The sequence below is a fragment of the Columba livia genome, chromosome 11 (assembly GCF_036013475.1).
Source record: "Columba livia isolate bColLiv1 breed racing homer chromosome 11, bColLiv1.pat.W.v2, whole genome shotgun sequence".
Classification (NCBI taxonomy): domain Eukaryota; kingdom Metazoa; phylum Chordata; class Aves; order Columbiformes; family Columbidae; genus Columba; species Columba livia.
The window spans coordinates 19,002,861-19,019,786 of record NC_088612.1 but is presented as its reverse complement, the minus strand read 5'-3'; the positions used below and the strand labels follow the sequence as shown (position 1 = coordinate 19,019,786).

Below are 16,926 nucleotides of genomic sequence, written 5' to 3'. Positions count from 1 at the left end.
ATACTGAATAGAGGCCCGGGAGACAAAAAGCCTGATTGACTCCTCTCCACCTACTAGAGACTAGCGGGAAACCTTTCCTGAACATGGCACACCATTGCTTCCTCATAGAAAAGTCTGGTTTACATTCCTATTAGATCAACACTGCTGGCATCAGAGGAAAGACACTTAATTAGGTGTGGCACATCTGACATGTGACTGAACAGTGAACTGTTACCATCAACACAGAGCAAGATTTTGCTTATTACCTTTAATTCTTCCAGTGACATAGAGAAAGCCATCCTTGTCTAGTTTTCCTAAATCTCCAGAACGCAGCCACCCATCCTCATCAAAAGCTTCTTTTGTTTTGTCTTCCATATTTAAATAACCCATGAAAACAGTCCTTCCCCAGAAACAGATTTCTCCATTGCCTTCTGGATCTTCATCCACCAATTTGACTTTGCAGCCAGGTGTTGGTTTACCACAGCTACCGGAGAAGAGCAGAAAAAAACCCCAAGGAGCACAGAAACATTACACACAATACTGAGAAGACATCTAATATTCCAAATCCCTGAAGCTATGAAAATATTAGTGACTGTAAGTAACACCTTGCTGTAACTGCTTGGAAACTATGGAACATTAATTCACTAGGGCAGATATGTTAGGAGTATATAAGCACTTTCGGGCTCTTGCCCTGTGCTTTCTGGTTTTTGTTTTGTTTTTCCTCTCTGTATCTTCAGGCATAAAAACACTTTTATATTTGAGGTCTTGCATTTGAAAATTATCCTACCCTGGGCCAGGGCTAGGATGTACATCAGATTTAGGAACTGTGTTCTGCATGTAATGCTGTAGATTACTATAAAGGGCTCTTGGTGTGGTATGCTATGGAGGCGATGGGTTCAGCCGCTGACCTGGAAGTTATTTTGCCTCCAAAAGTCACAACAGAGTGGAAACGCATTGAGAGAAAATAAAATAAACAACAAGATCTTGCTGAACTTAGTAAATAATCTTCTCAGAGATATAACAAACATATTCTATTAAAAAAAGAAAAAAGTAAAATTACCTGTGCTGCCTGTACACGTAAGGCCCAGATAGGCAATGTGGGCCTGTAGTCTCACTCATCCCATAGGCCTCGTACAGGGTGATGTTCAGACCCAAGAAGAAATACAGGGTTTCTGTGTGGAGAGGAGCAGCACCACAAAAGTGCTTCTGACAGGAAGAAAAACCCAGTGCGTTGCGTATTTTTGCAAGCACGAGGTAGTCTGCTAACCTTGCCCAGAGCTGCTTTAAATCACTGCTGAGTACAAAACACACAAGAACAGGACACAGGAAGTCAGAGCAACCTATGAAATGTCCAGAACAAAACCAGACACAAATTTTGTTTAGACATATATTTGCCATTTGGGTTTAGGTGTTGAAAAAAGTTACGTCAGTTTGAACAGGGTCAGTGTCTTTCATTGCTAGTGAACTCTAACTCTTGAGGTATCTGAATACTGCAAATACATAAAGAATCTATCAAAATGTATTGTGCAAAACCAAGCTCTTGTATTCCTGATTCTTCCAGCTAAATGTGCCTCTGAGAACCTCCACCACTAAAATCTGAAATTTGCAGGACCTTAGGAGCTGAATGATCACATAAGCAAAGCAGCATCACTGCATGATCTTGTGGAATACCATTTTCTGTGAGCAATTCCTCACTTCATTGTGTGACACGCTTTAAAGAACTTTGGCACAGGAAAAAATTGTGAATTAAGTTAATATTCAAATTTTTACAACATTCTTTATTTGAACAATCTTATGGAGTAAAACACCAATGTTATTCAGAACAGAGCTCAGGGAATTCACAGAGGCTGTCCCTGAGTTTCTGTGTGAAGATAAGATGTCCTTACTCACACGGTGCACATCCCAAACTGTCACGAGCCAATCTGTCTGGGCTGTCCCCCCAAATTTTCCCCCTCTCATACACCTCCTGCAAATTCCTGCCCTTTCCTCACACTAGTAACTAACACTTGCACAGTCACATGGTGCGCTGCATCAGGAAACGCTCCCAGCTGAAAATTCACAGAAGACACAGAGCTGGGGGATGTGTTAGTGGAAGTACATTCTCAGCGAGGACAGAGGGACACTTTTAACAGTCGCCCGTGTTTACGATCAGCCTACTGTAATTGATAACTATGCCCCTGCATTTGCTGTGTTGGCAGGCCAAATTTTACCCATTTACACTTAAAGTCTCACTGATGCTTCACAGATTATAACAAGCAGATAGCTACTTTCAGGCTGACGGAAATCTCATTCATTATAATACATACCTGCTTGAGCAGTTTAGGTTCCTCTCTAAGCTAAGCGACATGGCCCATGAGAGCATTCTCTTCTTCATAAATCCTGACTGAGCAAAAGCATCCTTTAATTTCTCCATGATTTTCTCCCACACACGGGGAACTCCCATGTGAGACGTTGGCTGCACTTCTTTCAGTGTGTTGACCAAGCTGCCCTGTTAAATCCATTAAATCATTTCAAAACATTGCAAAAGGTCCACAGCAGCGATAAAAAGGTTTGGTGCTGCATGCAGTCTGCACCTTGCAGTGCTAACATGTAGAACATCACTAAACATGTAGGATATAAAAAAGGAGTAATGAACCTACTTCTGTCAGACTAACGTGTCGACTCTGACACATCAGGGGAGTTAGGTATACACAAAAGAAAGCACGCAGGTAGTTTAGGTCCTTCTGCCTCCCTTTCCTTCAAAAATTGCTTATACTTCTTTTGCTTTAGATGCATATTCTTCTGCCTTAATAGAAGCTTATGGGTCTGATTATACATTTTAATTGGAGTATAGAGCACTGGATCAACCAGTCTGATGGATTTTGTTTTTCCATAATTCTTAAAATAACTGAGTCTCAATTTTCATCTTCTGTTCCTCTTCAAAGGTCATACTCTCTCCTTGGGATGTTTTCTAATAGGAAGAAGTGCAAGCTTAATTAGGTGCAATAAAAGACAGATACCTTCAAAGCATCTGGCTCAGCAAAGTAAACTTGCTCTCCCCATTTGATTCCAGTCCACAGGTCATATATCTGCGCAGCTATGTGGCTGAGCGGGAGATAACTGACTATAGACTCCTGCTGGACTTCTGCAGGTTGCATATCTCCTGCTCTGCTGCAATGTGCTGATGTCCAAGTTATCTGTTTAAATAAATATAAAACACATTAGGTATGAATTTTTTTTAATTTTCTTTCAACACAAACTAAGGATCCTCATGCTATGCTAGTGTAACCATGAAGAATCTGTGCTCACGAAAACTGCTGAAGACATTGCAACCTCTGACAACACACCAGACTGTCAGTTCTCTGTGGAACTCTATCACAAGCAAGATGTACTTAGCAGCAACATAGAACTTGCAGATCACCTGGCTGAGCACTAATGAGGAAGATCATAGGTGTGTTCTGCTCCTCTGGAAGCCTCTGGGATATTTCCAGTGGTTCACAAGTGACTCTCCCCACACCCTTTCCCCTTTCTTCATGAGTGGCACTGCACATGTGAATATTTTTGAAGATGTGCTGCTTGATTTCTTAGTGAAACTGTATGATGATTCCCCTCCTTCTTCCTAATTCCCACCTTGCCTTAGAAGATGCAGTTTAAGAATGCTAAATATGCATGTCTTCATTATCAGAATATACTATGTGGAAGACCCACAAGTATATATATAATGGTATGAGTGGGGGCAAAAGATACACATGCAAGGCATACGCTACACCAGTAAGTACAATATTGTACAGTAACTGTTAATAATTAACAGTTACTTGCTATTCAACATAGCAAAAGAGGATTATGATTAAAACATGTGCAGCTCTTTCTCAAAGGAGTTTGTAATCTAAAACAGGTAGGGCAGGAGACAGAAGTGAGATTATTCAAGATATCAGGGGAGAGATACACATCACATGCAATACCTGTTATCACATTATGTTCCTGCCAGCTCCTTTTCTTTGTAATAAATTATAAGGTACAAGCGTACATTTGGTCTAAGGAAATACAGGTTCTCAGGAGAGGTTTGTAAGGAGCAGCATGCTGTCAGAGCAGGACACTTCCAGTTGAGATGGCAGCACTGGACAAGTGGCTGTGGAAGACTCACACGGCTGGCAGAACGGGATGACTTTGAGCTGCACCTGTATTGCTTATTGATTCCTTCCCCTCCAAAGCCTGGCAGCGTGCAGGCACACTCACTGCACATTTGTGTGGGTGCACATATGACTGACTCAGCACTGGTTTTGTACAGACTGTGGGAAACATCTTTTGACTAAAGAAGGCAGCAGCGCAGTTACAGACAAGGCATGTTTTCCACTGTTCGTCAACATAAAAATAGACCGTTAGTGATCAGCAGCCAGAAATAGTTTGGCAGCTAACATGGAAGTGACACCAGCTGCAATGTCAGATCACTCTTTTTGTCTATCAAGTCCACTGTGTTCTGCTTCCAGATACTCCTGTGCTGATCTCCTGCTCCCCACAGTGTGCTTGTTCTCAACAGTTTCTGCATTATTTTAAGAGGAGAGGCCATAACTTAGACCAGCCCTTTCACAGACTGTGTGTTCAGAAAGGCTCCCTACCACTTCCCACTCAGGCACCTTAAGAAAAGATATATATATATATTAAAAAAAAACAAAACCCCTGCAGTTCAAATCTTTGCTAGCAGACCTCTGAAGCCAATCCTTTCTGCAAATGACTTTGCTTTCCTCTATCACTGAAAAATTTCATCTTAGCAACAATACAGGTAGGGCTATTTTAAGTGCCCAGACTTTGCACTAGAGTTGTATTGTCCTCCAGTGACAGATGTAGAAACCCAAGTCTAGGAATATAACAATGCCAAAGTAAAAACCACACACATCCACCTCCAATTTTAATCAACTTTACAAAAGCAGTTTATCACACTGTTTTGATAGTGGCTGACTGATGTTTATAATGTATTTAAGATGATCTGTGACACCACCTGAGAGATTTTTTGGCAATCTGTGAATAATGATTTATAAATATATGCATTATATCTCACAAAAAAAACCCAGTGAATATCTCTAACAAACTGTTCAACTTTGTGAAGTGCTAGTTTGAATGAAGTTTCATCTTTACTATGCTTCTACTTTATCAGACATAGCCAATCACGTTCTGAATATTGCTCTGTAGTACCCTACGTTGCAAAAGCAAAAGGATTTCAAGATTCTAACATGTACCAGTCATTTCAAAACAAGGGAATAAATATCTTCCTACTTTTCTATTTTTATGCTAAAGGAAGAGCCTGAAATACATACATTGTCGTGACTCAGCATGGCTCCTTTCGGCTTCCCTGTTGTTCCGGATGTGTATATTAGTACACAGCATTGATTTGGCTTTTGAGAGTTAATAATATCATCCAAAGTAGTATCAGACACGTCATCTCCCAGCTCCAGAAACTCTTCCATCTAGAATATGTAACAGAAAATACAGGATATCAAATGGTTTCCAAAGTATGGGAAAGATGCAGCAACTTATCAGTCTCAAAGATGGCAGAAAACATCAGTGCCTTGCTCTGAACATGTTTCCAAGACAAGCTTCCCCAGGTCTTGCCTATGTAAGAAATATAAGGCTAGTGTAAAACTTTATATGCAAATTGCAAATAGACTACCTCAAATTGTGCTGCCACAAGACTTTTCAGTGTCTAAGAAGGGAATGGTAATATAACACTATTCCTACTCCAAGATGGATTTTATGGACAAGTCATAGGGGATAAAATTCTGTTACTCCCTCTTGCTGTTGGAATGATTTCAAGTCTTATTTGAAAGAATCTGGATATATCATTTTTAAGTAAGAGTACACTTGTGACTTTCCATCTATAATTCCTTGTCCTCCATTAAATCCCAATATAAAGCAATTGGATGAAAACTTCTGTGCAAAAGCATCATCATCTACATGTGTGAATGTTTACCCAAATTATCTGCCATTTTATAGCAAACTGAGCATGTGATGCTGGTCGCAACTTCCATTCAAATTTGGCTCAATCTAAAATGAGCTGAACTTCTTAGGATGTTGGACTTCTGTGCAGCATAAATCGGCCCAGGAGAATGCTGAACCTGATCCTCTGTGTTATATTGGTTCTCCCAAATACTTCTATTACATGCACGTGATGTGCTGCTGCATGCACCATTGATTTCAAAGCTGAAAACCAGGGTATAACAACGTTTTTTAAGAAAGTCAATAACCAGACTGTCTGTTTCCCATTGGAATCAGATGATTCAGACTTTGCTACCGAACTGTGTGACTCAAATGCATGATGCAGCACCTCCATTCTTCCACAATTTCTTGGAGCCCTATCTAGGACCACACTGCAGTAAAGGCGATGACGTGAAGGACAGCAGAGGTAAAAAATGAGAGCCTGTGCTTGAGGAGCTTCTTGTTTCCTTCAGACCTTTGCCAATGCCAGCATGCTACCAAGGTTCCAACAGTCAGCTGCTGTGGCACCTAGACTTCCTTTTCTTAAGTGGCAAGGCTGTCCTAAGGACTCTTCTAATTACCAATCATCAGTTTTATACTTTCTTCCAACAAATGTCATCCCTGAAAAGAGAGGTGGTACGATGCACAGCCCTGTCAGCAGCAGAGGACCTGTCCCATCCTATCCCTTCCCACAGAATGTGGCTGCATTGATTTCACTAGCTCCTGGAAATCCGGAGGTGTCAAGGATGCAGTTGTTTCTTAGTGACTTAGCAGTTGTTTCTGTTTTCCTGACCTTACTGTCCTCTCATACCAGAATGCGTTAATCACTGTGAATTTGTTGCCTTGGCTTTGTTTACTGAACAGGACCTGCAACAGACAGCGTTCCCATTCCAGGGAGTGTCAAAGGTACAAACAGTCACACACCCTACAGACTTTGCATTTGCCTTCTGGAAACGCACTGATCAGGGAACAAGGGCTCTGCAATTGCTCATTACACATTAGCTGTCAACTTGCAGCACAAATCCCTTTTATCAAATGCCATGTGGTTCCGGTAGTTTGCTTTACATCAAACCCAATAAACAATCATTTCTGTCTTTGGTGATTTGTTCTCTGATTTATCCTTTAGAGGACCTAAACTCTGGCCACCGTCAGACACTCACAGCTGCCCTTCTCCATTGAGAAGACATGTCCAACATGACACCTGAACAGGGGCATTTTCAAATCTATCAGTTCTCAGGTATCTAGGTTTCAGCAACTGAATGTTGATCCAGAATTAATTGCTAGCACTTATTCCTTCTACTAAGAAATATAAATAGTAAGATCATCTTTGTATTTTTTTTTACTGTGCAGAGATGCAAGGCATGCTCTACACTAGTACATACAATATTGTACAGTAACTGTTAATTATTAACAGTTATTTGCTATTCAACATAGCAAAAGAGGATTATTATTAAAAAACGTGCAGAAGATTTTTTCTGATGCACCTAATGACCCCTCAGATTTTCAAAATTGCAAATATTTAAAAATACTTCTGCACTGTTCCCTCTTCATTAATCTTTTTTTCTCCAGCTGAAGTTTTTCAGCCCAGAATCTCATAAGCTGTAGCCCACTTAAAATGTTGACTTTTTCACTCCTATTACTTCACTATTTTCAATTCTATTTTCAATGTATATTGGAATTACATGTTTACAAAAAATACGTTCTGCTTAAAGTCCTCATATCACTTTAATTAAAGGCTGGAACTCTACCATTCAGAATCTCGGATTCTGGCTGTCCTTTTTTTCTGCTTTATTTTTACCATGTGATACAAAGATCCTACATACATTAAGAAAATGTGCCCCATAGTTATTTCTCTTCACTTGTTGCCTACCACCAGAAATATTCAGTGCAAACAAAACGCAACTATCACCTTCTGTAAAAGTACAAGCATTTTCATGTTCTTGGATTCAGGGTAACTGACCACAATTCAGGTTTCACTAGCAGCAGTGGACAACCTTTATTTTTAATGCTTCATGAGTCCACATTCCCACCTGAAGCCTGTAGGGCTAATCCAGACAAGTAAAAACCCAGGAAGACGTAAGAAAAACAGTTAAGCCAGGTAGCTCTAATTTTAAATGCCAAATACCAACCTGAAGGTACAGGTAAATTAAACAGAAAAAGCTGATTAAGCTTTTGAATGTGTTTGCTGGACCACAGACATACATTCTAAAGGGTAGACATTTCACAGATTAAACATACTAGAAATTTATCAAATAAACAATATCCCATGAATTATATAACTCAATTCTAGCACTCACATACCGTATACAAATTTGGATGTCTCTCTGGAACGGAATCCTTGTAGAGCACAACGGCTTTCAACTGTGGCAATCGACTCCAGATCTGTGGGATTTTTTAAAACAAATTTATTATTTATTATTCATATCTTGTAGGGGGGTTTTTCCACTACAATACTGCCAAAATTGTAATGGCTTGACAGTCACAAGAAACCTCCTGTTTCCCTCCATCCTCAAATATTCTCCTCTAAACTCACAACCAACTGGCTCAACAAGGCGGAGGGGAAGGGAAAAAAATAAGACACTACACAGTCTGCTCTATCTATTTTCAGTCAGAAGATTTAGAAAAAGAATAAATCAGAAATGGCTTCTCAGCATCCTTTCTCATCATGCACCAAAGAGCACAGCAAGGAACAGTCTGGGTCAAGCTAGAAGCTGCCCCTGGCTGCTGTGGTTACCAATAAAATCCAAAATTTACCAAAATCCTCAGCAGAAGCTGTTAAACTGCTAACGGAAGAAAAAAAATAGTTCGACCTTCTTAAAGAAAAGGAAGCCATTATGCACATTTAAGCATAAATACAAATATCAAGCTGCAGGCTTACAGGCAGACCGCAACGGCTGCTGCTTTCAGTAGCTCTTGCTCTGTTTTGCGTGGCCTGCAGGGAGCATTCGTCTCACTGAACTTTGTGGGACCATGTGCCTCACAGATGCCTTTGAATTAATCACATTCTGAACTGACTGGATCAATCTGCGCTAATACAAAAGCAGTGGCTTGATGGTGGCCATTATGGAAATATTATCAGAAGGATAACAATTGAAATGTTATTATTTCAGCCTTGGGTTCTGCCAGAAAAAAAAAGTTTCAAAAATCCTTCAGCTGGATAAAGCAGTGTTTGCCACAGCTGTCTTTTCTTTTTTACATAGAAACATATATGAATCAAATCCCTCAAGTTCTTCAATTTATATGCTTCTGCCCATGTTTGTGACAGCATAGCCTGTGATTTACTCAATGACACTGCAGGAAGATTTGTCTGATTGTTACGTGAGCCACAGACACCACAGAGAACACCAGATACCTGATTTCTGAAGAAGAACACTCCCATGAAACATTTGATGATGCAGATAGTGAATATGTTATTTGGGACCAATATAGCATCAAGAAATGGGGAAATTATGGCTTTTTAGTAACCATTCAGCCACCTTGTACCTGCATTATCTTGTCCAATTGTTTCCGGTTTTCCACAACCATGATATTGGTTTTGCTGTCGTAAGCAATGTAGTGGCAGGCCTCTGGAGAATTGGTTGTATATATGCCTGTGACGATTCCTCTGTATCAAAAACGTATAAGAACACATATTTATAGACGTGCACTTAGTATAAAAGAAGAGAATAGTCAAAGATCAGATGAAACCTGAACCAGTATGAAGATGTGTAAACAGCAGCACAGCTGTTGTGGTTGTTTGAAGTATTCTGATGTACATGAGTATCTCTGATATGTGCACACTGCAAAAATTAATCTCTGAACTCTATTTAGCAGAAGCTCCCATAGTCAAGGATTTGGCACTTTAACCCACTTGAGGCTACAAAAGAGTTAACTCAGAAGTGCTGAAAACATAACCAAGTCCTCTTTCAGTTCAAGCTGCACAGACACCAACACATCCCCCACAAAACCAAACCAAAAAAACCTTACCCAGCAAAAACAGCTCCAACGGCTGAGATGAACCATTCTGGAGAATTAAATCCAAGGATTCCCACACTGTGGAATCGTTCAAGGCCAAGCTTAAAAATAATAAACATAAGGTTACACAATACAGGCACGCTGGAGAGAAACATAGCATGAAACATACATTAACAAATATAAACCATGGAAAGTTTTTATTTATTTATTATTTTGGTCCTCCCACATCTCTACATTGGTATCAATAACAAAACCAGTATTTATCAGCAGTCAATATTGTGTAAACTTTCCACTACCTTCTCCGGTCTGGTTGTGCTCTGCTGTCCAGAAAGGCCCAAACCCCAGAACTTTTCAATATGAGCAACAGCATATTGAGTACTAATCCCACCCTCTATTTAGAATGTTTTTGTCTTTATCTTGCCCAACTCATTGACAGTGCTGCTTTCACCTATTTTTCTCCTTTTAATCTTAAGGTTTCATGCTGGGCTTTGCACCCATGCTTGAGTGAGAGAGCGTAACGCAGCACCTCTTCACTTGCAGTCGGGTTCCCCGGACAGCAACGTTATCTCTTTGACCAAAAGCAATTTTCATCATTATTATTTCAATAAAGAATATGACCTGCTGACCTTCAGTTAATGGGAAAAAACTTTTATACTGTGTTTTTGGGGTTGGGGTTCGTTTTGGTGGTTTTTTTGGGGGGTTGGTTTGTTTGTTGGTTTGTTTTTAAGGAGACAGAAAAGAGACAAATGAATGGGTTTAGTTTCCTGTACCTACCTTCAAGAAGCTCTTGGCTGCTTTCCTGGAAAGACAATAGTACTCTGAAAACGTTATCTTCTCCCACTTTCCGTTCTTTTTGCTGGCCAAAGCATGAAGGGGTCCATATTTTTCTAGGCTTTCCTTGAACATCTGATGAACTGTTATGGGAGTCTGCGGACACGAGTTATCTATTCTCAGTCTGACTCTGCCATCAGCGAAGGAAGTCCACAGAGCCTCTGGAATGTAAAGCATTATCATCAGGGTATTCCAACACTGAAAAATAGCGTGGGACTGTGCACCAAAAGATGAGCGGGTTGAATAAAGACTGCAGGACTAACCATAACTCTGGCACTTCCCATTTTTTGAGAAAAGGGCTTTCCAATTTTATAACTATCAAAAACTCCATGTAGACAAAGAACTCTTTCTTACATTTTGTTCTGCATCTTGTACAAAAGTACCACCATTCAAAATTATAGCAATTTTCTGCGTGTTACAGGCACATCACCGATTCCCAAAGATTTTGTTTGTCGTTGCTCAGCCCCGCACAACCCGCTAGCCCTTCGCTAAGGGAGCAGTAGCTGGCAAATCAGAAGGCTACAGAGACCTGAAAGCTCCAAAATCTCTGTCCCTGTTCAGCATCCAAGCTCCTTTTGCTTGTCACAAGCTCTTTCCTTGCTCCTTCACCCCCACCCAGCTATTCTGCTTTGTCCTGCCCTTGTTCCCCACTAATCCCCACACTTTTTTCTTGGTCATCTGCCCTGTATTCTGGTGTGCATATCCACTCCACTCCACTCTCTCCTGTCTTGCCCTGTTTCCACATCATCCTTCACCTCCTCTGCTCTTGCCTTTCTCACCCTGTCTTTCTGCCATCTACTTTTTCCTCCCTGTATTTTTCCTCCCCTTCTTTGACAGGACACAGACACAAAGCCCCAAACAATGTCACTCGGCTCTCACCGCTGGTGCCAAGGACTGGGGCAGTCCCTGGCATTCACAAGTGGTGACTGTCTCTCAGATTCTACTTGGCTCTTGCAAACCCAGCAAGAAGCCGGCTGAGTACAAATACGCTCCTTAGAGAATCTAGGGGTTAGTAAGTTGGCACAATGTAGGTGAATTCTCACAAGGAAGACAAAAAACCCACTCACAACTCCCCTACCTAATGGTTAGTTCCCATACTTCTGAACAAAATAGTACAAGATCATTTTAAGAACATTTTTTTCCTTAGATTTACTTTCATGAACAAATAAATATTTTTAGCATAAACGTAAAAAAAAAATATATTCTACAGCGAGCTGGTGGAAAATTTCAAACCAAAGAGCTTAGATTTGTGAGAGTTAAGAGTAACAGAAAATAGGACTTTTTGAAGTTTCTGACACAAGTTAATAAGCACAATTGTCTTTTACTAGACTTATGGAAAGCAAAAACTGCAAAGAAAGCTCAGCTAATATCTATACTGTTTCCTGGGACCTCAGTGGCCAAAAAAAGCAGTTCTGGACTATTCAAAAGTGCAAAATGCTTCGCATCCCTCTCAAATACTCATCCTCTAGTTGCTTCACAGAAGGTCCAGAAACCACATCTCTGAGCATTTCTGGCAATACATGAACACGTCAACCACAGCTGGATCCATGAGGGCTTTGGAACTCCCGTGCAGCCTCCCCCAGGTCAGGCTGCAACCTGCACACATAACCAGCGGCACAGCCGCTACAGTACGCTCACAACTGCACATTAAAGAAAACACGCTGCTTCTTCTTGCAGCAGAAACAGTCTTATTTCTTATTACATAGCTGTGGAGAAAAGCTCATTCATAATCAGCTGATAAAGTACAACTACTAAACTGAAAAATACTAAAACCAGTCTAGTTTGCTGCCAGTATTCCATGAAACTGTTTCTGAAGATTTCACAGCTATATCCTAGCATGTGGAAAAAATAATTTCGCCTTTCTACCCCCTCTCAGGTAAGAAGATAAAAACCTGGTGCAGAAACTGAACTGAGCTGTCAAAGCTGTGATGGGTGTCAATCCAGGCTTAATGTTCCTGACTCACATTATGTTCCATTCACATTCCTGACTCACAGTCTTGTGTTTGTTCTCTTGACCATCCTGACAAACAAAGTAATAATGACAGCAATAAATACAAATAAAGCTGCTTAATCTCCATGTGCTTTAATTTTCTCATTTGTAAATTGCATATAATGATTTTCAAAACATAGGTGTGGAGCTTCGTTTCGATCAGTGGCAGAAGGGCATCATAAATCTGGTTCAGAAAACAAGCAGCTATGAAGGATTGTAGGTAATAGACAGACTTTATCAAAGGGCAAACACTGGCAGCCAACTAATGTTTTATTTGAAGACAACACAGGTGTTTCTGCACTCAATCCCAGTCCTGATGTGAAAAGAATGAGAGATAAGAGCTGTGAGAGAGAGAAGCCAGCATTAACACAGATGCTTATTTTCTGCAGTGACACAACAAGCGCAGATGAAAAACTCTATGTGATGTTCTGGCTTCTAAACCAACAAAGGTGGGAGGGATTGCAAGTGTGCCTGGGCACAGGTGGGTGGCTGCTCTGCTGAAAACAAAATCATACCATATAGAGCTAAAATAAAACATTCTAGTCTATGTAATCTAAAAATGCTCTTGAGCGTCACTTTTCAAAGGAAATGAAAATATTAGCAACATTCCTACAATAATATTACAAAAGTTGCATAATTATTTCCTTTTCATTGCAGATGTAGAGTAGCTAGAATAGTTTACAGAGACAAGAGTGATAATCAGTTAAATCACTGAATATCCATACGCAGAAACCAAAACTGTATTTGAAACTGTGTGTCCTTTTGCTTTTCCTTATGCATTTTTTTCTGGTGTCAAAAAGGCATCTTTGATTCATACTGAAGACTAAGAAAAAAACCCAATTCAGAGAGACTCAGTGAGTCACCTTAATAATACACAATACATATTGCAAAGGATGCTGAACACCCATTAAGTGTCTGTTTCTGGCATGTATTTGTAGGTAGAACTCAAATCTAAAAACGGTTTCTAAATCTAGATAGTAAGTTAAAAACATCTAATGACCTAACTAGTCTGTCCCAGAGAATTTGTAAGAACAGCAGAATATGAATAACATATTCTGCTGCCAGTTTGCAGAGGGATTTTGAGCAGAGGGCTCGTTCTTCTCAGAAAGAGCCTAGGAAGGAATGCCTGGCTAAACACTGAATGAACCAATTACAGACGTTGGGAGAAGGAAAACTGGTGCTCCGCCTCACCAGCATCTGAAAGTCAAACTGCAGTGTCCAGGGTTGAAGTGAACTCGGTACTACCCAAAACCAAAGTGGAAATCAGAATTCAAATCCTTCGAGCCTTGGTATATTATACACCCATAGGCTTACAGAGCATAAGAAAACCAAGTCAAAATACTTGGACTTTGTACAAAGCACACAGCTCAAAGTGCTTAATGCCACTGAAGTTCCCTGTGTGCAAGGAAAGAGGAATATTTGTTCCCTTCCTCTTTCTTCTAGTAAGTCCTGATACCCGTATTACACTTTGTACCCCAAATGCTTTTTGTTGACTAATTTGTGACCTTGGCTCACGTCCTTCATACAAATTCACTGAGGGTCAGAGATGGTGTGGAAACATATGCTCCTAAAGAGAACTATTTTGTCAGATAAACCAAAAAACGCCAGAGATTTTATTCAGATAGTTAGTCTTGACTTTCACTCCTGGAGCCTCTTCAAGTGTTTCTTTCCCCACATTGTTCTCCTCTAAGGCCAAAAGCCACTACTAGACTAAATTTTCCATGATTCACTGTCCTTGCTGCTGAAGGAAAAGAAGTCTCGGAGAAATCTCATACAAACAGTGTCTAACAGGATGAGTGCACTGCAGTTGTCCAAAGAATTGCTCTAACAGAAGCTGATCTAAATAATTGGGATTTTAAGTGTGCAGTTTTTCCAGTAAAGTTTTCAACAAGAAACTTCACAGGAGAAAAAATGGCTTAAAACTTTGTTTACCATTTAAAAAACATTTTGAAAGTTTTCAGCTGATCTTTCACAACACAATCCTAGACTTGTGAACCATTTCCATGTGAAAACTGATTTATAGAAGTACATTTGTTATTCAAATATTTTCTACCAAGTTTGATCTAATACACCATATAAACACATTAGAGTTTTGGTATTTTTATCAGCCAGTTGTTATTCCTTTCCACCGTGTATGACTTCACAGCTGTGACATGGTACAGGCTATCTCTCCCAGTCTAGACAGCAAAAATTACTTTAACCAGATAAACAAATAGCAAGTTCATCTATTTTTTCACATGGATAATCAGCCTGCCTGAAACTGCTGGACCTCTGGGATATATGAAGGAGTCTTCATACTAGTAAAAAAATCCTACACTAATCCTACAGTTAAAGCTAATATAGGAATGAAAGGAGCTGATCTGCAAGTATGCTGCCGACTGCCAGAATGGATTTGTGAATGTAAATGAGTTCTGATGTTTATGGGAGAACAATGCTGAGCCACAGAAAATGCAAAAGAACCAAGGTCACCTTTCAGACAGGTAAACCTGCTACAGAGGCTGAATGTGGAATGGCCCTGCTGCATGACCTGAGGAACTCCAGGTGATATTCCATTGATGCGCCCTGAGAAATAAAACACTAATTCAACTTCTGCTTGAAACTGATTCAGATTTAATTCGCAAAACAGTATTTTGATTATATGCCATTTCCTGCAAAACACCACTCTGCTCTAATGACGAGAGAAGGCATTCAGCTCTTTGCTGGAGGCGTTTCTGACAGTCATCATCCCAGATTCCACAGTTATGATGCTATCACATTCTGCTGACAACACAAACACATCATTCCTCCTCTCACCCAGGATTTTTAAAATTTTCTTCAAGATGTCTGTAGCCCTGAAAGCTTAACTTCTTTTCAGTGAAAGCTGGAGCTGAGTACACAAAGGTTGGAGTCTGAGAGCTTGGCATCTGTGTCAAACTTCCCCTTGTGCCAAGGAACAGATTAAACACAAGTACAGAACTTCTGAATTTCAAGTGAACCTGAATATATCAGTCAGAATACATACACAGTGAGTTAAAAAAACACACACAGAAACCAGCTTCCTGTTGCTTGCCTTGCCACAGTTGGGGGAGGAAGAAGGTTTTCTGTTATATTATCAATTTTCCACAATAAATATGCAACTTGAAATTCTCAAATGGAAAAGACTGAACAAATAGCTGAGATCTTTTTAAATCATCCAAAACATACAAATATTTCAGTATATGGAAACTCGTACCTTTTCCATTGGAGGAAAAGGGAACATTTATGAATTGCAGCTGCTCTTCACATCAGTAAACTACTACCAATACGGATCAGACAAATAAGATATCCTCCAAGGAATGTCTCTGCAAACCGGCATGGAAGGAGTGGTGCCTCAGGACGAGTATAAAATAAGTTTCATAACAATACTGACGCTTCTAAAACTGATTACGATGCACCAAAACGGAAGCGTGTGGAGGGTGTAATCAGGGAGAAATATCACTACAGAAGCATTGCCCAGGCATGCAAGAATGGAAAGTCAAAACTCAGTCGGAATTGCAACTGGTGAGTGATGTGTAGAGCCACAGGAAGGGCTTCTACCACCAGGGATACCATGGGCAACTTGCTGACATGGGACATGGAAAGAGCTGATGTGCCCTGTGCCTTCTACACATTGTTTTTTACTGGCAAAACAGAGCTTGCTGTGCCTTTGCCAGGTGGGAAGTTTTACCTACAACAGCAGAGGAAGCTCAAAGTCCCCACTTAAGTGAAGTGGATATGTACAAAAATGTCAGTGGGCCCAGACGGGACACTTCAGAGCGTACACTGAGAGACAAGGCCTAAGGCACCACAAGGCTGCTCACAATCATCTTTGAAAACGCACAGCAATCTCGTAAGGCCCAGGGAAAAGCAAATGTCACACCTGTCTTCAAAAAGACAAAGGAAGAGGATTCAAATAACTAAAGGCCAATCAGAGTGGCATGTTGTTTATCTTTAACAACGTCTCCCCAGCATGCTTGAAAGGTTTGGATCAGATGGAGTTGGAGTGACAGGTGGATTAAAAGCAAGATAATTAGTATTTGAGAACAGTGGTCAACATTTCTATGTCTAGCTAGCAGTCAATTAAAACTTCTTCAGGAGTTAGTCCTGAGAATGATACTGTTTAACAACTGCATTATTGTTTTGAACAATGGAATGCACCCTCACCAGCTCCACAGATGACACCAAATTTGGAGAATTGGCCAACATGCCAAAAGGCAGGGTGGTAA

General features: G+C 40.3%; 1 protein-coding gene across 10 annotated transcripts in view; it reads right to left on the bottom strand.

The window, feature by feature from the left end:
- ACSBG1 (acyl-CoA synthetase bubblegum family member 1) overlaps positions 1-16,926 on the bottom strand; it is a 41,336-nt gene that overhangs the window by 7,027 nt on the left and 17,383 nt on the right. For 6 of the 10 annotated variants that reach the window (XM_021283331.2, XM_021283332.2, XM_065077019.1 and 3 more), the window contains 9 exons: positions 10,657-10,874; positions 9,895-9,983; positions 9,412-9,532; positions 8,230-8,310; positions 5,271-5,420; positions 2,979-3,155; positions 2,286-2,467; positions 1,040-1,273; positions 246-463 (listed from right to left, as the gene is read on the bottom strand). In XM_021283331.2, the coding sequence (XP_021139006.1) occupies positions 246-463; positions 1,040-1,273; positions 2,286-2,467; positions 2,979-3,155; positions 5,271-5,420; positions 8,230-8,310; positions 9,412-9,532; positions 9,895-9,983; positions 10,657-10,788 (1,384 nt within the window). In that variant the 5' untranslated portion in view covers positions 10,789-10,874. The remainder of the gene's footprint in view (positions 1-245; positions 464-1,039; positions 1,274-2,285; positions 2,468-2,978; positions 3,156-5,270; positions 5,421-8,229; positions 8,311-9,411; positions 9,533-9,894; positions 9,984-10,656; positions 10,875-16,926) is intronic. The other 4 variants (XM_065077024.1, XM_065077025.1, XM_065077020.1 and 1 more) reach the window with 1 other exon arrangement.